At 56.7% G+C, this 23930-nt stretch overlaps 1 protein-coding gene and 1 long non-coding RNA gene across 2 annotated transcripts; both read left to right on the forward strand.

Annotated features, from left to right (window-relative positions):
• The first annotated feature begins 1167 nt into the window (after positions 1-1167).
• Positions 1168-5094, forward strand: LOC119102986 (uncharacterized). The gene is made up of 8 exons (XM_037226436.1): positions 1168-1258; positions 1501-1670; positions 2161-2333; positions 3023-3129; positions 3204-3408; positions 3741-3967; positions 4466-4644; positions 5064-5094. Exons 1-8 carry the CDS (start codon positions 1169-1171, stop codon positions 5065-5067), a joined length of 1155 nt encoding a protein of 384 aa, XP_037082331.1. The 5' UTR covers position 1168; the 3' UTR covers positions 5068-5094.
• A 522-nt stretch (positions 5095-5616) lies between these two features.
• LOC119103880 (uncharacterized) lies at positions 5617-23125 on the forward strand. The gene is made up of 3 exons (XR_005094833.1): positions 5617-5722; positions 6134-6262; positions 22944-23125. It is a non-coding gene; the product is annotated as an uncharacterized LOC119103880 (long non-coding RNA).
• The last annotated feature ends 805 nt before the right edge of the window (positions 23126-23930 follow it).

A 23930-nucleotide genomic window follows, 5' to 3' on the forward strand; every position in this document is an offset into this window, starting at 1 on the left:
TCTCTTTCTCTTTCTCTTTCTCTTTCTCTTTCTCTTTCTCTCTTCTCTTCTCTTTCTCTTTCTCTTTCTCTTTCTGCTTTTCTTTCTCTTTCTCTCTCTCTCTCTCTCTCTCTCTCTCCACTGCTAGCGGTCTGCCTGCCGGCTGCCGTCAGCACCCTGGCCGCGGACCGACGGCCGTCGGTAACATGCTGATCAGCTCGATGCTGCTGGCTAACAGCATTCGGCGTATGTTGTAATGCTGCTTGTGGTTAGATAACCGTTGCCGAGCGTCCCGATCGTTTTATTTTGCTGTATCTTGATAACTTGGCGGTCATGCCAGGTCTGTGGTGCCTTTTGCCTATAATTAATGCACTCTTCGGCCGGCGTTCGCTGCTGGCACTTCCTGCCACTGCTTATAATCGTGACATATGGAGGGGACTGCTGGCGCTGATGACTGACATGGCTCGAGGCACTGCTGGCACGGATGACTTACATACCTTGAGCCACTGCTGCTACTGATGACCGACATACCTTAAGGCATTGTATGCACTGATGACTGGCATACTCCGAGGCACTAATGGCACTGATGACTGGCATACCGCGAGGCATTGTTGGCACTGATGACCAGCATACCCCGAGGTACTGCTGACACTAATGACTGACATACCCCGAGGCACTGCTGACGCTAATGAGTGACGTACATTGAAGCAATGCTGGCACTCATGACTGACATGCCCCGACGCACTGCTGGTACTGATGACTGACATACCCCGAGGCGCTGCTGGTTCTGATGACTGGCATACCCCGAGGCACTGCTGGTTCTGATGACTGGCATACCTTGAAGCATTGCTGGCACTGATGACTGACATACCTTGAAGCGCTGCTGGCACTCATGACTGATATGCCCCAAGGCACTGCTGGCACTGATAACTGACATACCCCGAGGCACTGATGACTGAGGTACTCCGAGGCACTGCTGGCACTGATGGCCGACATACCCTGAGGCACCGCTGGTACTGATGACTGGGCGGCTTCTGGCTCTGATGACTGGCATACCTTGAACCGCTGCTAGCACTGATGACTGACACACACCCGAGGCACTGCTGGTACTGATGGCTGACGTACCCCGAGGCACTGCTGGTACGGGTGACTGACACACCCCTGGTGCTAATGACTAACGTACCTTCAGATGCTGCTGAATTCGGCGGGCACGAGAGCCCGTGAAGGCTGCGTTCTGAACGAAATCCAGATCACTGTAAAATGGCGCAAAGGAGGCGAGGTAAGATGTCATTTCGTCAACGTGGTTTGTTGGGTCTGTGGGTGCGCGCGTTGTAACTTGTCACTGGTGACAGTTGGTGCGACAGAGCTCAACGTCGTGCACATTTGGTGCATTGGATGCGTTTTATGTAGGGAGTGAACGTAAGTGGTTTGTTTCGTTCCTACACAGGAACCGTTTTTACTCGATTGGAATCCGTCGCCGGTGGTCTTTCATGGTCCAGCAGCTTCCATTCCCGCCGACAGGAGATTGTTGACAACATCTCGCTTGACGAATCTGCCGGCAATGCCTTCCTCAAGCGGATGGCGTCTTCATCTTCATCGGTTTCGGCTTCCACCGCCAGCGGGCACACGAGCGGCGGGTACACTGCCGACGCCTCCAGCACGTCCAAGTCCAGCAACGGCTCCTCCAAACGGTGGGAGCGGTCGCCCGACGCTCGCACCTGTATCGGACGGTGCCTGTCCGTCGGGGTAGCCGCCGTGTTAGCCAGACGTCTGGATTTGGACTGTGACCGGGCACGTTACAGACGGAGACAGATGCCGCTTTTGCCAGTTGATCTGGTTCTGGTTGTGGTCGTGCCGGCCAGAGTGGGGCCCACTGCCCGTACTCCCACCTCCCTCGTCTTCCAGGGTGCAGACCTTGTTATCAGTTACGGTTTATAGCTTGGACATTCAGAGGCCCCTGGCTGTGTGTACTTTCTTACCGTGCCACCCGTGCCGGGTAGGCTGTGGACGTTGTGTATAGCTGGTCTGACTGACAGATGGCTGTTGGCCGACCGACCTCATCCGCCGTGCCCCCGGGGTGACCGTCCGTACCGTCCCCATGCCTCCAGGATGTGACCCGTGGTCACACCTCCCTGACCCTCAGGGTGTGACCGCCCGCGCTCACACCCCCGTGACCCGCAGCGTTTCGACCCTGTCGTCGGTGACGCTGTCGACCATCGAGGGTCGCGGCGGGCGCCTCTCCATCGCCTCGTCGATGGAGATGGTGCCGCTACCGTCGCAGCAGGCGCGCCGCGCCTCCGTCGTCTCCGTGCAGCCCTACTCGCCCGGCAGCGATGTGGAGGTCATACCGACCAGTGAGTGGTGGCCGCACACACACATCCGCCCTGTCACAGGTCGGCCAGATGCCAGCGCCATCTCACGCCGCACGCCTCACGCGCAGAAGACAGCTGTCGGAAACGATGTAGTGGATCGTGTTGACGTGTTTGGGAGAGTTAGCTCATCGATCTGAGGCCACGTCGTGGTGACCGCGACGCTCGCCTCTATTGTCCCAGTGTTTCTCCATTGTCACGCCTGATCACAGTTCTGAATCACGTCGAAACACCTGGTCTTTGTTCGGGTTTTTTCAACGCATGATATTTAGTAAGAAAGCTATGCTGAGCTTCGGTTTTATCGTCATTGTGCGCTCACACCCATGTGTGTCATGTGTATGGTTGGAAATGGATGAAAAGAGTAGGAGAACCTACTTGATTACACCAGGCATATTAATTTGGAAAACGAAAATCGGACGAAGTGACATCATTGACCGACCAGCTCGTAAGAGCCAAACATCGTGGCCCCTGCCACGTTGATTGAGTTTTGATAACACTCACCAGTGCCGTGAGGCCATAAGTTAACGCCCTCAGTGAATCGCGATCCGTCCTTTGGTGACCGTGCTGTGCTGTCCGACAGTGTTACTGGGTGTGGAATACTGCCCGCGGCACGAGCCGGGCCGCAGTCAGCGCCGCGGCCGCGCGCGCGCGATCCGCTGATGGCGCCGGCCCAGTTCCAGAGTTCGTGTCGCCGGACGGCAGGCCGCCGCGGCCGCACGGCCAGCCGACGGCCGTGTCGTCGCTGGCCAGCGCCGGCGACTCGCTGCCGGAGGAGTCGCAGGCGCGCCGCCGCCAGCTGGACCTGCTGGCGCGCGGCCTGGAAGCCCTCCGGCGGCCACCTCCACCCAGGTGGAGGGCGGCCGGCCGGCCAAGCGGGTGGCCTTCTCGCAGGAGGCCGGCGCGCACGAGTCGCACGTGACGGGCACGAGCAGCTCGAGCCCCGAGATCGGCGAGCTGCCGCCGCCGGTGTCGGAGCCCGACCGCCGACTGACCGGCCAGGAGGAGCACGAACTGAGCGAGCGCGAGCAGAGCCAGCTGGCGAGCCGCGCACTCCAGCCCGGTGAGCCGCCGCCCGCCGTCCGCCCGCGTACGCCCGCGCGGACTCAGCACGCGCCTGCCACCGCCGGCTGGTGTAGCTGCTGAAGCAATGCGCTTCGTTCGAATTGCGAAATTTTGCCTTATTCTGATAGTTGTGCTGAGCGAATTGTGGTCTTGGAGGCAGGTGTAGCTGGAAGCGTGCCACAAGGGACAGCCGTATTATGATCATGCGCTCACGGCACAAACAACGCAGCTCTTCTGTTGATCAAAACACAGCCCCGTACCGGCCATACGGCAGGGTCTGAGATCCGCCCTCCACCGACACGCCAGCTGACGGAGGTCCTCCCTCCGCAGGTCTGCCCTGTTTCGCCATGTGGGTGGACCAGAGCTACTACCCTGGCCGGCTGGTGGCGCCCGGCCGAGGCGGCCGCTGGCAGGTGCAGTTTGACGACGGCACGGAGCGCCAGGTGCCCGAGGCGCAGGTGCTGCCCGTGATCACGCTCTGGAGCGGCCTGTCCGTGTTCGTAGCGGCCCGAGGCCGAGGAGGAGTACCACTCGGCCATCATCACCGGACACCGGCTGTGAGTCGGCGGGTGGCGGCGACTGTTCGCAGGCGGCGCCGCAACAGTTGGGGGATCACTTTGTGAGCAAACAGCTCGGCATCCGGTGCCGTGATCTCGTATGTTGGATTCGGCAGCTGTTGACCCACCGCCACGTGAGCTGTTCTCATCGTTGATGGATGTTGGGCCGTAGAAACCAACTCATTGCTAACTGAAGCGACGTGGCTCTTCAGTCGCCAGCAGTGCCGCGCCCCCGGACCCGCCATCGCTCGTTCTAGGCCTGCCAAGGTTTGGCCCGTCGGGCCGTACACGGGATCCGCCACCGGACACGGAACCCGCTAATGGACACGGGACACGCCATGGGACACGAGACCCGCCATTGGACATGGAACCCGCCATCGCCTGTTGGGGGCTGGCCCGCTGAGTGGCTGTCTGACGCGGCGACAGGCCGGCCCTCCCCTCGCCTCCGGTGTCCGCTGGCGGTGGGCGCCTGAAACGAGCCGAACTCTCTGTCGGCAGGACGACGCGCGAGGACGAGGTGGAGTACATCGTGTCCCTGGACGTCCGCGGCGTGACGTGCGCGGTGGGCCGCGCCCGCGTGCTGCTGACCCGGGACCAGGCGCAGATCGTGACCGAGCGCCGTCGGCCGTCGCTGGGCAGGCTGGCCGTCGGCTCGCCCTCCCGCGACCTCAGCCTCGGTGGGTACAGCCGGCGCGCCGCCCGCCACGCCGGCGCCCTGCTGTCCGCCGCTGATGGCTAGGGGAACACTCACCTCACTGCTGTACTCACCACTCACCAACTGTACTCGTCACGGGGGCCGATCGCGCGCGGTGTAACGCTTCCCATGACGTGCTCCGTGCGATGTTTGGCAGCGGCTCGCCTTGCTGGAATGCGCGAAGCGTGTTAGAGCGCCACGCAGTGTTCATCTCACGTGGGGCGCTCGCGCTGGGGAGCCGTGGTCGTGCCGACCTCAGGGCTGGACTCATGGGGGCGGCGAGCGCGCCGCTCGGCTCGCTGGGCCGAGTGGCGTGAGTCGGTGCCGTCTGCGGCCGGGCCGTTCCTCCGCTCCGCCACCCCGCTGACCCGGCGCCAGATAACCACCGATAACCACCGCCAGATAACCTGATGACGGGCCGGCGACGGACCGGCCTCCGGCAGCCCGACTTCGACACCAGCAGCGGGCAGGAGGCGGCCGCCGACCCTCGCCGCGCCGGTTAGTGGCGGCCCCGGCGGGGCAGGTGGAGGCAGCGGTGCCGCGGGAACACGGCCGGCATGGGCGCCGGAGTATGGTCACGTGGGAGTCAAAGACACCCGGCTGTAATGGGGTCTGGTTGTATGGGTGGCGGGCTATCTGACCAGATTGCCGAGTGGGTTGGTCTCGTCCACGGTGATGTTTGCAGTCCTTCGTTGAGCTGTAGGTTGTAGACGGCGGTGGTACGTAGACGGCGGTACGCCGTCGGGTGTCTTTATACAACATTTGAGTTTCACGCGGAACGTGAAAGATAGTCTTAACAACAAAAGCTGGGTAAAAAAACAACAGTGACGAGCGGAAAAAACAGAAGCAGAACATTGTAGCTGTAACGTTGTCCGCTACCTGTACTGTGCTGTATTGTCCGTAGCCAGCAGTGGCGTTATGTAGCGTGGCTTGCTCCTGCCGCGTCTGACGTGTCCTCATAGCCTCCGTCAGCACTCCGCGCCGCAAGGGGTCCCGCGCGAAGGCTGCCAGCACGCGGTCCCGAGCTGGGGCCGAGGCGGCGGACCGGCCGGCGGCGCCCGGTGAGTCGACAGCGGCGGCGGCGGCGGCGGCCTCGGCTCCAACGTTAGGCCACCGATCGGCACGCTCCCCTCCTCTGCGTCGGGTCGGCCGCTGCCGTGGCCGACGGCGCCGGCCGAAGGCGGGCGGCGGGCGCGGCACCGAGCGTGCAGACAGTCTGGGAGTGGGAGGGATCCGCTCGAGCAGGGTCTGGTGCCGGACTGAGTCCCGGGTCACTCAGGTCCACGTTGGCGGGCTGGCAGTGCTGCCGTTAGAGGTGTTGGTGATGCTGATTGTGTCTGGCTGGTTATGGGTGGAATGTAAATTACGTGCACAACATGCCTTACTCTGGTTTCTCCCTCCAGCCTGCAGGAACGTGGACCCTTTCGTACCGTTTTCAGCCGGTCGTTGTATTGGGTCGTGTTTTGTTGCAGACCGACAGCCAGCTATGAGCGCAGCAGCAGCTGAGCAGCCGGCTGCAGCTGCCGCAGCAGCCCAGCAGCCGCCTGCCACTCCCTCGCGTGGGGGCCGAAAGACGAAGGCGAAGTCTGCAGGCACACCAGGTACTGTCCCCCCTTTGAATAGTGCGGCAGAATAGCCTCCTTGTTGTGATTTTTCAAAGAGACCGCGCAGCGTGGCAAAGTCTGCTGCCCTTGACATTGTTGTCAATACCAGCAATGTCGGTTGGGTATCTCTGCGTCATTACCCTGTGGCCGCACTGTGGCTTAGTGGTCCGACTGCTTCCAATCAAGACGAGGGTGTGCGGCGCAGGCGTGCTTTTTTAAATGGTCAGTGGATTTAAACTCGGATATATCCATATCCACCAATTGGTATGAAACGGCTGCAGTGAATATGAGCTCAGGACATATCCACATCATCGAATTGACATCCTTGAAATTGTCCTGCCGCGTATCCGCGAAAACAGGCCCATATGTTGTAAACATTCGTGAATGACCTATTTGCTTCAATGGAAAACCAAAAACGGACGCTTTAGCTACGGCTGCCGCGTATTTTTGACTTCAGTAGGTCCCCAATACACGTACCGTTCTCGCGAGGTACGAAAAGAAGGCAAGTTGCAGGGTATGATTATGAGGAAATTCATATCACAATCACTGTACTTTCACGTCTGTCATTTCCAGATATACCTAACGCGTGTTAAGCTTTATCTTCATAGATAATTTCAGTTGTGAAGCAGAATGGTATGATCGAGACATGGGGGGCAGGCAAACCAGTAATTCCTCTGCGGTTTCTCGATATAGGAAATGTTTGCTAACTGCTCAAGTTTGAACCTGCTCGCCCGCCCCTGCCCATCGCTGCCTTGGTGTCAGCCGCCAGTGGCGCTGTGAAGCCGACGAGGGAGAGGGAGAGGGAGAGGGAGAGGGAGAGGGGAGAGAGAGAGGAGAGGAGAGAGAGGAGAGGGAAGAGGGAGAGGAGAGAGGAGATATAGACATATAATATGTAGTATATATATAATATACATATATATATCTAGATATAATACATGATATATTTATATATATATATATATATATATATATATATATATATATATATATATGACTGAAAAGGGGAACCATGGATGTGTATTCAGTAGCTGCTTGTGGAGCAATACATTACTTACAATCTCAGCCTGAAACAATTGTAAGCTTTTTCAGGTTGAGCTGCAACTGACCATTTTATTAAGGACAGGCAATTTACCAATAATTATCGGTGTGTTTGTTGCGTTCCAACCGGTGACGCATACAATGGGGCGAGACAGTAGCTCCACCGTCATGTTCGAGCGCAGCTTCTCACCACGACGCTCCTGAATGTAGTTCCGGAATCCGTCGATTAGAAAAACTATTTTGCTTTTAAGTTCCATAATCATAGATCTATGAGATTTCGAATTAAAATGGCTTGCCTACACGACCGTGAGCAGCGGTATGCATAGGCCAACAGCCGTAATTTGGTGACGAGACTGCGGATGGTCGAGTGAATGTGCACGGTTCGCAGTCGAAGCAGTTGTTTAACGCATCAGGGCAAACCAACATCGATGGCTCATTGATACGCTAGGCACTTTACCTATTAGCGTTTGGGGGGATTCTGCTAGTTTGTTCGAAGTGCAAAAGTGCTGTCAGTAGTCTGGCACTCACTAGCCGAAAATTATCTCCGTCCCGTCGCAAAGTCGTGGCAGTCCTCGTCCCTCTCAAATTCTGGCTGTGCCTCTGGTGTCAATGGTAAAATCATAACATTTATTGCACGACTCGCGACCACAACTTGACTTCTCTTTGACTCTGACCACGATGGAAGTATTTAAAGTTTGTTGCCTTACGATGCATATGGTCGTGTTTTCGCGCAGAATCGAAATGTTTTCAAACGGTGCGTAGGTGACCGCGGTTCAAACTTTGATGGTGATTTATGGCATGCACTTGAGCCTGCTCGACTTTAAGTCCGGCTATCCTAAGTATATCTGGGCATAAGCAAAAGTATACTCGCCGTTGCGGTTGTCGTCTTAGTGGGTTCGGTGCAAGAATAAATACATTCGACGGTTTTGTGTTCGAAAAGCGTCGAAAGAGCGGGATTTCGTCCGCTTAGATGCCCAGTGGGAGTACGGCGAACCGTGATATTTGCTGCCTGACATGATCGCATATCAATTCGTGAGCGGTCTGCCAAGGTGACATTGGGATGTGTAGTGCGATTTAGAAATGCATCTTCGAAATGCCAGCTGAGTCTGTGCGTTTGAAGCTTGAACCCATGCTGCAATTGTAGGCTGGGAAGGTCGAGTGCGCGGCACTGGGAGAAGCAACCCAAGGCTACTAGAGAAAGCTACGAGACGTGACGTCACCATGGGACTAAAGTTTAGTAGCCCACAGGATGGTTTTTGGTTGATACTACGAACAGATTGGTAGATACTAGTCACACGATTTAAAACAGTGATTTCGCCATTGAACTGGAAGACATCCCCATTCTTCGTCTGTATTTTAATGTTATTTGAAAATCTATAATAATGTTTCATTTTGAACCTTGTAAAGACAATTAAATACTAGGATCATGATTGCGAAAATAAGTCCTACTAAACCACCTTTTCTAGTTGCAGCACCCACGCCACATTCGTCGTGGCTAACGCGCGTAAATGTCTGTATGTAATGCGCTTTTGTAAAAGGAGTATTGACGTGTAAATTAACATTATAGTATGTAATGGTTACATTGAATTAATAAATAGGGCATTATTGCGCATAATCTTTTCGCACTGCAGTACGTGTATGGAGCGAAATGTGCTAAAGTAAGGTAATGTGAGGAGAGCATGTGCCAAGAATCTCTCTGTTGCTGCTGCTATGATCTTCCAAGTGTTGGGTAACTTGTAGATGTATAATGTGGGATGGGTTAGATAAAAATGGTGCGCAGGAGAATGATACTCACCACCACCCTGAAATATCCTTTGTAGACTACTCTTGGAGCTGAAATATGCACTTCGACTCTTTGAATGGCAGAAATTGCAAAACTTGCTAGAAATCGGCCCATTTTACAGGAAAATTCCGCTATCTTGAACTGAAATGGCACGCGCTGTATCTAAGCCCCCGGGTTTCACCGCTCACTACCCCAATAAGGGCAGGCCAACCCTGCATCCACCCCGACAGACGCTCTGGCTAAGGCTAAAGGATGTGTACTCCAACTTCTCAATGCGCGTCCCAGGGTGCCGCGAGCCCGTCTGGCCCGCCGTATCTCATTTCCCTCCTATGTTGTTGTTGCATATCGTACTCTTTTACACAGACTGGTTCTAAGCACTTCCGGCTAGAGGTCTTCGGGATAAATCACTGGTGAATAGGTAACCCCATCTGTCTGTCGGGGGTAGGCTCGAAACGCATTTCATCAATAATTTTGTGGCTCTGTTGCAAACCAACATGATTTCCCAGCTGAACATGTGTCATTGAATGTGCTAGGTCGAAAAAATCGGCTTATGGACATATCTATGTTTAAACCAGCCGCACCAGCAGCAAACCAGCGTTTTGACGCCTCCGTAGGACTTAGTCCCGTGATAACGTCATAGCATAGCATGGCTAGCCGGGTTTCGGGAGTACCCTTGGTGCGAGCGGTGCGAAAAGGGTGCGCCCCGAGAGTAAGCCCCATTCTGATTCGCGGTACAGAACTGTGATCGCACAACTATCAGCTGCTCACCACCGGGGCGGTAATTGATGCCAAATTAACGAGAACTGTCTCGTGACCCTCTCGGTCCGATGTGCGGGGACTTTTCCCAGGCTGAGGGGAGCTTTGATAGCCCACGTGAGCCCGAAGGTACCACTTCGGGGCGCACCGTCACGTGCGCGGCACTTAAAGGTGGCTTATGTAGCGCTCTCCTATCATGTTTCTTCGATCCTAGTTGTTGTATTATTCGTGTCATAATGGCAACGTAATATATAATGTATGTATTTTATATGGTCACGCTTGCATCTGTTGCTATTGCTCCCTGGAATTTCGTTGTCATTAGTGTCCTTCGTCGCTGACTTCAATGGTTAAAGGGAACAGTTTGGTCTTCGGCGTTGACCGTACTGCCATCTAGTGGCTATGCAGAAAAGCTTTGGTTTGCGGCCGGCTCGGCCACGCTTCTCTGTTTGGGAAGGAAGGACACGGTGGGATCGGCCCGGAAGACCTATCGCTCGGCTGACCTTCTGCATGGATACCTACGCTCGGAAGACCTACGCTTGAAAAGACCCATGCTCGGAAGACCTACAGTTGGCAATCTGACTCCTGGAATGCCTACTCTCGGAACATCTACTCCTGTTCAACCACCTACTTCCGCAATACCTACACTCGGAGGACCTACTGCTCGGTGGACGTACGCTCGAAAGACCTACGCTTGGAAAACCCATAATCTCGAGACTTCCTGTGGAATGACTCATGTCCGGAAGGCCTGCTCCCGAAAATCAAAGTACCCACGCTCGCAAGACGTACTGCTCGAAGACGTATTGTGTGAGCACCTGACAAGGTCCGGCCTATCGAGGTATGATATCCAGGCAGCAAGGGGTGGCGATAGACAATGGATAGTCAGAGCGCGTTAGGGCTGGCGAGGTGGGCTAGGAAAAGCCGGCCTGGCTCTCCGGTAGCTTCGAAGCCGGACGTGATGCAGGATGACACGGCTGGATTAGCTTTGCTGAGCTCACCCACGCCCGTCATTTACCCGGAAAGGAAGAAAGAAAAGAAAAGAAAAACTCTGCAGCCGAATTGAAGATCTTAGATCGACGGGTGATCATGACCTGTTCACAAACAACCAACAGTGGGTCTTTGGTGTGTATGTATCCGGGATTCGACATTCCGGCTCCAGGCCTTCTGACCATGCCAGGCAGCGGTGTGCGGGCCAGGCTGCGGTCCGGGTCAGTTGAGCGGATCGCGTGTCGAGCCGGGGCCGCGCCGCCGGGCGGGGCCGGGGCGGTCTGGCTGGTGCCGGCGCGCCGCTGGCGTTGGCACACCTGACCGCCGCATTACCGGCCGCGTTACAACAGCCGCTGCCGGCGCATTAGAAAGGGAGAGTGGGCCGAGCGGACCGGACCGGCAGCAAAGCTAGATGCGGCGCTCCGATACTGGTTCACTGCACGGCCCGCTCTGTGCCGACGTGAAGCCGGTGACGTGGTGCCTTCGTTCGCCGCTGTTTGCCCTCTATGGTTTCGCTCGGGGTGGTATGTAGTAGCGTCTCCCTTTCATGTCGTCTGGTCGCAGCGTACATCCACCGGCGCTTCAGCGCCCTGGACTCCACGTGGTGTGGTGGGATCGACGGGGTCAGCGGTGCTGAGGACGTGGGCTTGTTCTTCACTCCGATCTGTGCGCTGTCCTGATACGGGGCGCGCCGCTGTCTCGCCCACCTCGCTCCGAGGAAGGCTTCCACGGCGCCGTGACGCGTCGGCCGTCGCGCGCTCGGACCTGTCGCCGCAGGTGACGCCGATGGCGTCTGAGCCTGTCTTGCCAGCCCACACAGTGTCTGGGTCTGTCCTGCCGGCCCACACGATGTCTGAGGCGTCTGAGCCTGTCCAGCCGTCCCATACGGCGTGTATGCCATCTAAGCGCTGCCGGCCGGGCTGTAGCCTTCTCCCAGCTGAAGCCTTCTCCCGGCTGCAGCTTCTCCCGGCTGTAGCCTTCTCCCGGCTGAAGCCTTCTCCCGGCTGAAACCTTCTCCCAGCTGAAGCTTCTCCCGGCTACAGCCTTCTCCCGGCTGTAGCCTTCTCCCGGCTGAAGCTTCTCACGGATGTAGCCTTCTCCCGGATGTAGCCTCCTCCCGGCTGTAGCCTTCTCCCGGCTGTAGCATTCTCCCGGCTGAAGCTTCTCCCGGCTGCACGGCTGGCCACAGCCTGTGCTGCCGCTGTGGCTCTGCGGCAGCTGAACCGGCATAGCCGACCCCACGGCACTGACGGGTGCCGCCAGTACCGTACCGCAGAGCGCGCGTATGGGTGACGGGCGGTGTCGGCCGATGTCGGCGGACGGTTGGCAGACACGCCGATCTGTGCACGCGCCGCTGGAGCTGTGAGCGCGCACACTGGATCTGTGCACGCGCTGTTGGATCTATGCACGCGCCGCTGGATCTGCGAGCGCGCCGCGGGATCTGTGAGCGCGCACACTGGATCTGTAAGCGCGCCACTGGATCTTTGCACGCGCCGCTGATCTGTGAGCGCGCACACTGGATCTGGGCACGCGCCGCTGGATCTGTGAGCGCGCACACTGGATCTGTAAACGCACCGCGGGATCTGCGAGCGCGCACACTGCATTTGTGAGCGCGTCGCTGGGTATGTGAGCCGGCGGCAAGGAGGAGTACCTATCGCTCCGAACGGTGGTCAGATACCAGAGGTGGTGCACGTGAGGTTGGAGATTGCCTGTCATGGCGTGTAACTCATGGGGTAACTTGCTGTCTTTAAATAGCCTTGGAGCTCCGACTGAACGAGAAAGGACAAAGCCGGAAAGACACGCGATCGTCAAATTTGTTTTGGTGTGAGCAGTGAAACTGGTAGAGGGTATTTTCTAAAGAATACGTGTCTGTGCCATGCCATCTTTGGATGATGCACTGTGGCAAATCACGTTGACTCCGTCACACCCATTACGTGAAGGGGCTGCCCTCGCATGATGTGAGACAATCGGCTGTATCGTTTCGTCATAGTCTGTGTAGAGGCCAGCCCAAAGCTGCCGTCCGCTAGATCGCTCAAGCGCTACCAATTCGTTCATCGGGGCACTTGTACTGCACACGTCATGCCGTCCCAATGACGAGCGTTTTTCGCCCATGCACTTGGCTGGCAGGCGACGACCGGCCATTGTTGTGCACGGAAAGTCACATGAGCGTGCCGGTGCGCAGCCGGGCGTCGAAAACTGGTGTCATGAGCTGTTGTGTTCGAAGTCGTTTGCTTTGTGTCGCCCGGTTCAGCTTTGGACGTATGTGGCGTTTTGTTTGCGGCTTGTTATATCCCTGCCTCCGCTGCAAAGCCGTGTCACGTGACCGGCGCCTGACCGCCGTGCGCCAGCAGAGTCGGGGTGGCGCGGTGTGTGTGGCGCGCGTCCTCCCCCCTCCTCTCCCGCTTCTCCTCTTCGCTGGCCGCTAGCGGGAGCGGGGTGGCGCGGTGTGTGTGGCGCGCTTCCCCTCCCCCCTCCTCTCCCGCTTCTCCTCTTCGCTGGCCGCTAGCGGGAGCGGGGTGGCGCGGTGTGTGTGGCGCGCTTCCCCTCCCGCTTCTCCTGTTTGTGGGCCGTTAACGACGCGCTGGTCACTGCTGACTAATGACATCAGACGCACGGCTGGCTGGTTCTATTAGTGCGCGTTAACTGACGCCATATGGCCGCCTCGCGCTGCGGTGTTTGGCTTGAAGAACGCACAGAAGCTCCATTTGTTTTCCGCCGGGTGTGAACAGGTCCGGATGGCCCAAACTGTGCAGGAAACAAGGTATGTGCTGACCCATATTTATTGTTTTAGTTGCTTTGTGTGCGAACAGATTCTATGCGTGCGTTACGTTAATTTTATTTTGACGAATCGGGACCCAGAATAGCTCAACTCGTATCGGGCGAAATGGACGAAGAGCCATTCCACAGAAGTGTTTCTGACTCAGCCCTGGCGAGTGCACACGCTCCGGCGGCGGCCACGGCGCCGGTCCCAGTCCGCTCCCAATCAGGGCAGCAGCGTGCACGGCCGAGCAGCCTCGATTGTGGCCGGCCGGTGCCGCACACCGGCGACAGATGGTGTGGTGGGGCGGCCGGGCACCAGGCCAGCCCCGTAACCCAGATACGCACAGACAGACGGCACTGACCGGCCGGCCGCGCAGCTGCAGCTCCCCCACCCCCGGCCGGGGCGTGACGGGCGCCGCTGTATTGCACGGCTGCGCGGACGCCGAAGGCGCGCTGCGTGCTGGTCCTTGGAACTGGATCCGTGGTTATGTGCCGAAGCACACCAGCTTTCTCCGTGTGGCGGCCGGTGAGCTCTCCACGCAGGCCGGATTTGGTTTATTGGGTGATGCTCAACAATGCCATCATGATCCAACAAGACTGGCAAAAGCACGCCTGCGGGCCTAGCATGGCTTGCAGGCCGTTGGCCAGTCGTGTGCAGCCCAGGCCATCGGTGACTATACCGTGCGCGGCCCAGGCCATCGGTGACTATGCCGTGCGCAGCCCTGGCCATCGGTGACTATGCCGTGCGCAGCCCTGGCCATCGGTGACTATGCCGTGCGGTACGGTTTTGTGACGCCCTCGCCTGGCAACGACAGCATGATTCGACGCAGATGTGGGTTAGTGAAAGTGATACAAATGATAAGACACGGATCATCCCATAATTAGGACAACAGAACCACTGACCACTAATCGGCTAGTGGCCATCGTTCATGAGTTTATGATAGCGATATAAACATGCGTTACGCTTCGTTGAACGTTTCGTAATGACCACCTCACATTGATTGGGAGCGCGAAACTTAACCGATTTCTATCACGGTAGGGCAGTGTCTCGACAGTGTCGTAGCGTCTTAGCTAGCCTGTTTACACGGGCAGCTCTAATTCGAATTAAGCCGAGATCCGTCCTCGATCTGAACCATCGGGCCCATGTATACGCTCACGCGCCGTTCCGCAAATTCGAATCATGCGCCGGCGGGAATCCTCTCCCGTGAGAGGATCATCCGTGCAGGGAGGGATTTCAGTCGAATTATCGGTGGTCAAGGCTACTGAAAGCATACTCGCCGTAAATGGCGCTTCTGACTGAAACTGCCTGGTACATGCAGGTCTATCCAAGGTCATTTCAGCTCTATTTGGTGCTGTCGCCTTTCCAAGGATTTTTGGCTATTGCTCAAGACAATCCGGGACCAATATGGAGAAGAAATAGAAAAAAGAGGAGGAAGGTGCAGTTGGCACCATGCTGCTACAAACACTCCAATTATTGAGGGCCTTGGGTGGCAAACGGCACAGAAATGCTTGCGCAATTTAAGCTTGTTAGGCACTTGATCTATACAGAAAACAGGCGTCAGCAGTGTTTGGTGTTACCTTTCCGTCTCAGGATTGGATTAATTTACATCTGGGCAGGCTCCATACTTCCAAAAACCATACGTAGCTATCATTATCATTTCATTCAGCTTTAAATTGTTCTCACATTGATTTTTGGATTGCCCTTGAAATTCTTGCATAGAATCCTACTGAATTTCTTTCATTAAGTGAATACCTGAAGGCCCCAGGATTGTTTTTGCAGACGTTCCTCCTATGCCTTTAATATTTGGTTGACAAGCTATTGGATGGAGGGATGTGCTCAATATTGGATGACTGACTCCTTAAGGAAATGTGAAGTTACATCACGGTGGTAAACCAACTGAGATCAAATGACAGGGAAGCAGGGGGCTCAAATATTTGCTATTGATGCAGCTAGGTTGTTGATTGCTTGTCAGTGTAATGTGAATGATATAAATAGCTCCATAATTCCTGCATAAAATGACCGATCAACAAATATAGATCACTGATTCGTCTCAAAAGCGCAGTTTTCACCCACAATCCGTTCCTGGATTCGAACTAAGTGGGATCGAACTGCCGACCATTAATCCGACGTAAAGCCAGTCTCGCCCATCATTTGTAAACGCACGGCGGCGGGAGGTTTAACGTCGCATAATCCGTTCCTATATCAATTCGAATCACCCTCGGCTGCCCATGTGAACAGGGTATTAGCAGTATATTGGTCTCGACGCGTCGATTTAGTCACATCACAGCAGTTAATCTTCCACTGCACTCGCAGTCAGATCAGCACGCCGACTGGATCAACACCGGTGGACCATCAGTGCGGTATATATATATATATATATATATATATATATATATATATATATATATATATATATACATATATAATGCACGGCGAACTTCCTTTCTGCATTTCGATAAATGAATTACTGCTGATAATAAGTTGCCCGAAACACCTTCTGCACATAGTATATTAGAGAAGTTGCGGGAATTGCTTTGCAGTTCTTTCATGCTTTCCCTAGGGAGCGACCAATAAGTGAAGCGCTCTCCTTGAATATGCCCAATACAGTGATATTGCAAACCGTTGTCAGCTGTCCGGAGCCTGTCGATCTCTGATGTGCCGTGACGACCTTTCCGTCTGGTCCGCTGTCCGTACCTCTCGACTGCCGCCCTCCCGGGACCCGTGCGTCCGCCGTCTTTGGGCCGGCGGCGTGCCTTCTGCCGCTGCTGTGGGAGAGAGCCGCCGGCCGGTGCGTACCCGGCCGCCACCGCTGCCGCAGCCGCCGCCGCCGCCTGTCAGTGGCGACCGTGCGGCGGCGGCGGGCGCTCGAGCCATGCGCGCGGCGAGCCTGGGATGGGCGCGCTCGCTGCTGGCGGCCGCCGGGCCGTGTCTGCTGCTGGCGGAGGAGCTGGCCGGCCGCCGCTTCACTGAGATCGGTCTGCAGGCGGCGCGGCGGCCGGCGCGCCTGGCTTCGGCTGTCGGCCGCGGCCGTACCCGCTCCGTCGACTTCGCCGCCGCCGGCCCGGCGCGCGCCGACGTCGACACCGACGGCGGCGCCGCGCTCGCCTGGTTCCCGTACGTGGTGCTGGCCGTTTTTGTGGTGTGCGCGACCTGCGTGGCCAGCTACCTTTCGGTGCGTGTGGCCGGCTGCGTGCTGGCGCGACGGCGCGCGGCCGTCGCCGGCCGGCGCACCCTGCTGCGCGAGCAGGACTCGGCCTCGTTCGGCTCCATCACCAGTCTGCCGTCCGACTCGACCGATTCGGCCGCCGCCGCGTCGCGCCCGCCGTCCGACTCGATCGAGTCGCGGTAGGGCACGCGGGCGTCTGGCTGGCGCCGGCGGCTGCCTGCGCCCCCTTCCTCGCTCCGGGAAAGCTGTACATGTCGGACACGCTCCTCGCTCGTCCTCGCCCGACGCCGCCGTCGATGTCCGCCCACCTACTTTCTGCGGCGCCAGACGCGTGTCATCACACACCGCCCAGCAGCGCTAAGTGGGCGAAACGGTGCCGATCGGGGGTGCGTCGTCAGCTGGCGGCGACGGAGCGTGAATTTGGCTGGCGGACCACTGTGCGGCTCCCGGGGGGCTCCCGGGAGGCTCCCGGGCGACCCCCGAGCGGCTCCCGGGTGGCGTCTGCCTGCGGTCCACCGTCGGTCGCCCCGGCGACGGTCCAGTGCCGGACGGCGAAGCGCCGGTGTCGCCGGCTAATGGACCGTGCAGCGACCATTCGGCTCGCGTGGGACCGGACCACCGGACCGGACCGGACCGGACCGAACCACGGACGCGACGCCGGACGCGGCGAGCGTGGTCAGCGGCCGCCGGAGGACGCGGCTGTGAAAGGTCCGGTGGCCAGGCTCCAAGTGAGCTGAGTGAGATTCCGGTGGCCTGGCTTCAAGTGAGCCGCTGCACTCTCGCCAGCTCTCGAGAGATGGCGGCCTAAATGTAGACATGTCGCACGCGGACGTGGTAATAAGGACGACATGTCGCTGTAGATATCCTGAATGTTACAACTTTATCGTTCTTGTTCATAAACATTGGAATTTCATCTAGGAGTGTCGCACGCGGGCGCGACAATAGGGGCGAACTTATCGCTGTAGATATACTGAATGTGACACCTGTCTCGATCTTCTTGTTTATAAGTAAAACAGTAAGCGAAACACGTGGTACACTGGAGAATTATACAGCAATGTGTGCTGTGCGAACGATGTGCTCCGCATGAAGCAAGCGTCTCCAGTGCGCGGCAGGAAGCTATACAAGGTACACCCGCTGATACCTGAGCAGTGCAAAATACTGTGAGATTCCAACCAAGAATTTATGAGTTGACTGTTGGCTGAGCTGAGCATATGCTCTCCAATCCACGCGTTTCGATGTTGCCAATACAGTTGCTGATGGGACACGTCAGACGTCGCGTTGGCACGTGTCACTACGTGGCGTGTGCTGATGACGGTCTGAATTTGCCGCGGCTATGCACGTGGTTTGAGGAAGATTTGGTGTGTGTGTGTGTGTGTGTGTGTGCGTGTGTGTGTGTGTGTGTGTGTGTGCGTGTGTGTGTGTGTGTGTGTGTGTGTGTGTGTATGTGTGTGTGTGTGTGTGTGTGTGTGTGTGTGTGTGTGTGTGTGTGTGTGTGTGTGTGTGTGTGTGTGTGTGTGTGTGTGTGTGCGTGTGTGTGTGTTTTGTGTGTGTGCGTGTGTGTGTGTGTGCGTGTGTGTATGCGTATGTGTGTGTGGGCCCGTGTGTGTTTCGACGCTCATTGTTGAATGAAGTGACCAACTGGCGCGTGAGAGTCGGCAGGGATCCCTGTCAGGGGTCAACGTTTCCTGCAGCTTTGTGTAGGGGCGTTTCTTGCCATGCAGCGGTGCATGCATGATGTTGCATTCCTCAAAAGGGGAAGCAACTTGTCCTCCTCTGTGAGGCGCAGCTCGTGATCACGAAATGGAAACGGTGCCGGCGAACACGGTTTCCTCGTTTGCTCTGACGGGCCTTTCGGGGTTTGTACCCATTTCGTTGTTTTCCCGTAGAATGCAATTTGCCCTATCCAGCAAACTTATGTACGCACCCCGTATTGAGCACACTCGTTTAAGGGCAGCAGCGCTTAGATTACGCGGCAACTTGAGAAGCTTGGTGCAGACTGATCAGACTTAAGTCTGACACGGACCGATCAAAGTTAAGTCTGACACGGACTGATCAGACTGGTCTGACGCGGACTGATCAGACTGGTCTGACGCGGACTGATCAGACTTTGGTCTGACACGGACTGATCAGACTTCGGTCTGACACGGACTGATCAGACTTTGGTCTGACGCGGACTGATCAGACTTTGGTCCGACACGGACTGATCAGACTTCGGTCTGACACGGACTGATCAGACTTTGGTCTGACGCGGACTGATCAGACTTTGGTCTGACACGGACTGATCAGACTTCGGTCTGACACGGACTGATCAGACTTTGGTGTGACGCGGACTGATCAGACTTTGGTCTGACGCGGACAGATCAGTGTGACGACGCGCGGGAGGGCTATGTGAACATGTCTGCCCGTCTGGAACATCGAATAACGCTGACAAGGAGAGTTACTGAAATACTGACGGCTGTGAGTGAAGGGAAAATGGAAGACCGAGGGGGGAGGGGGGAGAAATGCTGGTATAGATGAGTGATGGCCAGTGGTTACAAACAGCGGATACTTTGCTGCGTTTATCAGGCTGTTATTTCGGCATCGGCGGTCATTTATGACTTACGTGACGATGGGGGCGGGTTATAACTGGAGCGACCGTTATAGTTGACGGGCAGCAGCTAAGCGTATAACAACGTAACTGAGCGAAGGGGGTTGTTATCATAATTCAGAATGCGCTACATAATTTATGAATGACCACTTATCTTTCTCAAGCAATGAATCATGGACTCGGTGGAGAGAGTTGGGCGCATCAAATCATTCATCCAATTCGATATCTCTTCGCGATGCTTTTGGTTCAAACGACTGGGCGCACGAAACAATTTCGTAATGCTGTGTGTGTCCGACGTAGGAGAAATTGGGATTCGAGACTCAGATTTCGAGCCCTTACAACTCTTCATCACCTGAAATATTGCCCATTTTGCGCCCTGTTATCGTCCGTAACGTCAATGACCCAAACGCTGAGATGGTGGAAGACCACCATGTGGTTTCCGCCCGTCATTGGGCCAGTGATGAAATTAACAATTTGCAAAGCGAACATGCCGCAAAAAGAAGACTGGTGGCGGAATGAAAGGTGTTAAATGATTTCGTGGAGTATACGCCAACAGCCTTAACTCAATTACAGACGCGTTAGAACCAGACCGACGTTCAGCGGAGCATTTTGTATTGTTGTTTCGCTGGTGGCCAAAATGTTGAGCTGTCCAAAGGTTGGATATGTCTTGGGGGAGGGGGCGATTCGACAGTCTCTTGCCAGTTTACGCCCGCCTTCGTTTTTTATGTTGTCACACACTGGTATGTGTAGCGTGTAGCAGAGGACGAAAACAATCGGCTCTTGTCATTTGTAAGATAGTGACTTTCATTTATGACATTCACTTATAAAGTCCTCTCGTGTGTAGTCTTCTTTCTTTAATTTTATTTGCTGTATTTGGTGCAAATGTCTCCCCGATTTATCCAGCTACTTCCTGTTCAAAATGTTCAGTTGGGGAGAACTCTTTTTGCATCCAGCTGGGCCAAGATACGGTGACGACCGGATGCAGAAGAGTTACAGGCGCACACTGTATCCACTATGCGCTCTATCCACACACCAACCGGCTCCTTCTCATACCTTCTGGGGCCCACCCATATGCTTCCTACCTCAGTGAATATGGCGCAGTTGCGGCCCCACTCTGGTTCTGCTTCCCGCCTCAGTGAATATGGCGCAGTTGCGGCCCCTTTCTGGTTCTGCTTCCTGCCTCAGTGAATATGGCGCGGTTGCAACCCCACTCTGGTTCTGCTCCCTGCCTCAGTGAATATGCCGCGGTTGCGGCCCCACTCTGGTTCTGTTTCCTGCCTCAGTGAATATGGCGCAGTTGCGGCCCCACTCTGGTTATGCCTCCTGCGTTAGTGAATATGGCGCGGTTACGACCCCACTCTGGTTCTGCTTCCTGCCTCAGTGAATATGGCGCGGTTGCGACCCCAGCCTGGTGCATGACTCTGGCGCACAGGAGACGATGGCTGACCACGGCACCCGCAGCCCATGCGACCTCCCCAGACTCCCAGCGAGGTGACGCGTGACACTCCCGGGGGGCGACGGACATACTCAGACAGGACGCAGACCCCTGGTCCAGGCTAAAACACCAGCCTCAGGCCTCAAATACGGGCCAGACATTAGAACCAGACCTGAGAGAGCAGACTCAGGCTTCAGGCTCACATCGATCCAAAACTAGACTTAGATCCGGGATCCAGACCCAGACACACGCTCGAACTCAGACCCAGACCGAACCCATACCAGGTCCTAGACCCAGTCACAGACCCAGACCGATCAGACCAGGCCAGATCCCAGACCCAGACCAGACTCCAGAACCTAGCCTGAACTAGAGCCGACCCAAGGCTCCAGGCTCACACTGATCCAAAACAAGATCCAGATCCCGAATCCAGACCCGGATCCTGGATCCAGACCCAGATCTAGACCCACGCTCGGACCTAGATCCAGACCAGGTCTCAGACCCAGTCTCGCACCCACACCCAGACCAGGCCCAGATCCAGCTTCGCACCCAGAACCAGACCAGGCCCCAGACACAGGGCAGACCTCAGAACTAGGCCTGAACGAGTTCAGACTCAAGAGCCCAGACTCACACCGATCCAAAACTAGACTCAGGTTCCGGACCCAGATCCAGACCCAAACACAGGCTGGAACTCAGGGCCAGACCAGACCCTAGACCAAGTGTCTGTCCAGACCCAGACCAGACTAGACCGGACCAGACCAGACCAGACCAGACCAGACCAGACCAGACCAGATCAGACCAGACCAGACCGGATCAGACTCCAGATTCAGGCCGGCCCCCAGAACCAGGGCTGACCGAGAGCAGACTCAAGGCTCCAGGGCCACACCGATCCCAAACTAGACCCAGATTCCGTACCCAGACCCAGACACATACCCATATCCAGATCCCATGCCCAGATCTAGGTCCAGACCCAGACCCAGATCGAGACCAAGACCCAGACCGAGACACAGACTCAGACCCAGACCCAGACCCAGACCGGCGTTGGCGCGTCTCCAGCGAGCGGACAGGCTCCGCGCGTGTCACTGAGGTGAAGCGGCCGTCGAGTGGGCCGTTCCGCTCCGCCGCGCCGCTGGTCCGTACCGGGACACGAGAGCCGTGATGTCGTGATCTGGCCGCGGTCCATCGATGTCATAAGCTTTCCACACTGCGTGCCGCGGCATTGCCCTGACAGCACCGTTCCATCTGGCACGCTGCGGCGATGATGACGACTGGGCTTTCTCCGTCTGTCGGCACAGCAGTCATGGCCCTCACTTCTCAGATGGCAGTTGCCCAAGATGCAAAAGACAGGCATGCATCTATGTCTTTTATGGTGTTGAGCGAGATAGCGGCTGTTCTTATCTTCACATTCATTGTACTTTTATTTTACCTCAGACGGTATGTTTCATACGCCTGTTTTTGTACGGTAATATTTTTGTTATATTGGGGGGTTGTGGACGTTCACTGACGAGGTCCGCTGTCTTTTTTTACTCTTTGCGCTGTTTGCAATTGTGCCCGCGCTCGAGTCAAATGATGAAGACGTTGCTCCTTGTTTGAGGGTTGCACGCCTATCATGGTGGGTGCTTTGCCCACTCTAAACAACATTTTCCTATCCGGACGTGCTCCCAGTTCCAATAAGCCGACTCTGCCTGACAGTGGGCCATGAGCTCCGCACACCCGGACGGGCGGGACCCCGCGTGCAGGTCAGCGTTGGCCGCCGGCCTGGGTATCGTTTGTGACGCTCCCGGCGCGGCTCCCGTCTCCTGGAGTGGCGCGGCACGAGCGGTGCACCTCGATCAGTTCCGGTCAGGCGCGCGCCCCGCCTTTTCGCACAGAGCCGTTAGCACGTGGGAGGACGCGCCACGCGCCCGCGCCCGGCCACCGCGCTCGCCGGCCAGCCGGGCGGACGGCTTAGCTAGAGAGGAGCTGGCCTGCGATGGCCAGTCTGTGTTGACATGTGTGGGTTTAGTGGCTGTGTTGCACCATGCTTATGTTGCATTTTGTCTGCCATTACTCACGATGCATAGCCGCCGTGACAACGGCGGATGCCTGCCGACCCACTGGTCGCCGCTGGTGTGGCGCCGTGCAGCAGGCTATGGTGTCCACTCTCCAACGATCTGGCCTCTCTTCGGCAGGAGCAGGCGCCGCCGAGGCGGGGGCGACGCCCAGCAGCCGTGCAAGGAAACGGGTCAAGACCTCCACCCCAACGACGGAAGCCGTTGTGGCGCCGGCAGAGCGGACGCCTGGCGGGCGCGGACGGAAGCGGGCGGCTTACTCCTCCTCGTCGGATGGCTCGGCAGCGGCACCGGCAGCGGCGACGCCGACGAGCCGCGGCCGCAAGCGAGTCAAGGCGTCGACGCCGACCGAGCGGGTCGACTCGGCGGCGGCAGTTGCACCGCCCAGCGGCCGCGGCCGGCAGCGCCGGACGGTGTCGCCGGCGCGGCCGGAGCCGGCAGCGGTGGCCGCCGCCGACACCTCCCCCGGTCAGTAGGCGCCGGCGCCACGGGCTGCCCGCGCTGCCGGCCAGTCTCGCGCAGCAGGACGGTGCTGCTGACATGCTCTCAGGGCCCAGCTGCTAGTGAGAGTTGTAATTTCTTTCACGAACGGGCCACCTGTAACTCTAAGGCGTCAGTGACGAGTTGCCAGGCGTTTCAGTGTGCTGTGGTTTTAACTGCTGCTCTGTGAGATTATCCTGCAGCGGCATGGATAGCGCGCTGCTTCTGATTGAGTTGAGCTGATGTAGACGACGGGTTCTCCTGCTTTTCAGACAGTCCAGAACTGGTCCGAGTTCTGGAGAACATTCCTCTCACCAAGTCAGCTCTCTTCAAAGGTCTGGTTTTACTTTTTTAAATTTTCCTCTTTACGATTCTAACCAATCTGGTTTGTATTGCCGAACGCTGCCAGATGCACGTATAGAGCGATGCCCTTTGCATGTCGGCATTTTCCAAGTTGATTAAGAATGAACGGTACTTGGGCCGTTTCGTCCGCTTTTGGCAATCAGAATAGTGCCGTTCTCGGCGTAGTTGCTTTTTAGAACTCTCCTCGTTACGGTTGAGACAGAGAGTCTCGAGTTTGGCCTACGGTCAGCACCAATATCAGAGCATATGGACCCAATGTTTAAA

Source organism: Pollicipes pollicipes, unplaced genomic scaffold, assembly GCF_011947565.3.
Source record: "Pollicipes pollicipes isolate AB1234 unplaced genomic scaffold, Ppol_2.1 Scaffold_5724;HRSCAF=6776_pilon_pilon_pilon, whole genome shotgun sequence".
NCBI classification, from domain to species: Eukaryota; Metazoa; Arthropoda; class Thecostraca; order Pollicipedomorpha; family Pollicipedidae; genus Pollicipes; species Pollicipes pollicipes.

Coding starts and splice junctions, on each gene's coding strand:
- LOC119102986 (XM_037226436.1), top strand. CDS start 1,169: ATGCTGCTGAATTCGGCGGGCACGAGAGCCCGTGAAGGCTGCGTTCTG. Junction 3,130..3,203: donor CGCTGCCGGAGGAGTCGCAG/GCGCGCCGCCGC, acceptor ACCCAGGTGGAG/GGCGGCCGGCCGGCCAAGCG. Junction 3,968..4,465: donor ATCATCACCGGACACCGGCT/GTGAGTCGGCGG, acceptor CTCTGTCGGCAG/GACGACGCGCGAGGACGAGG.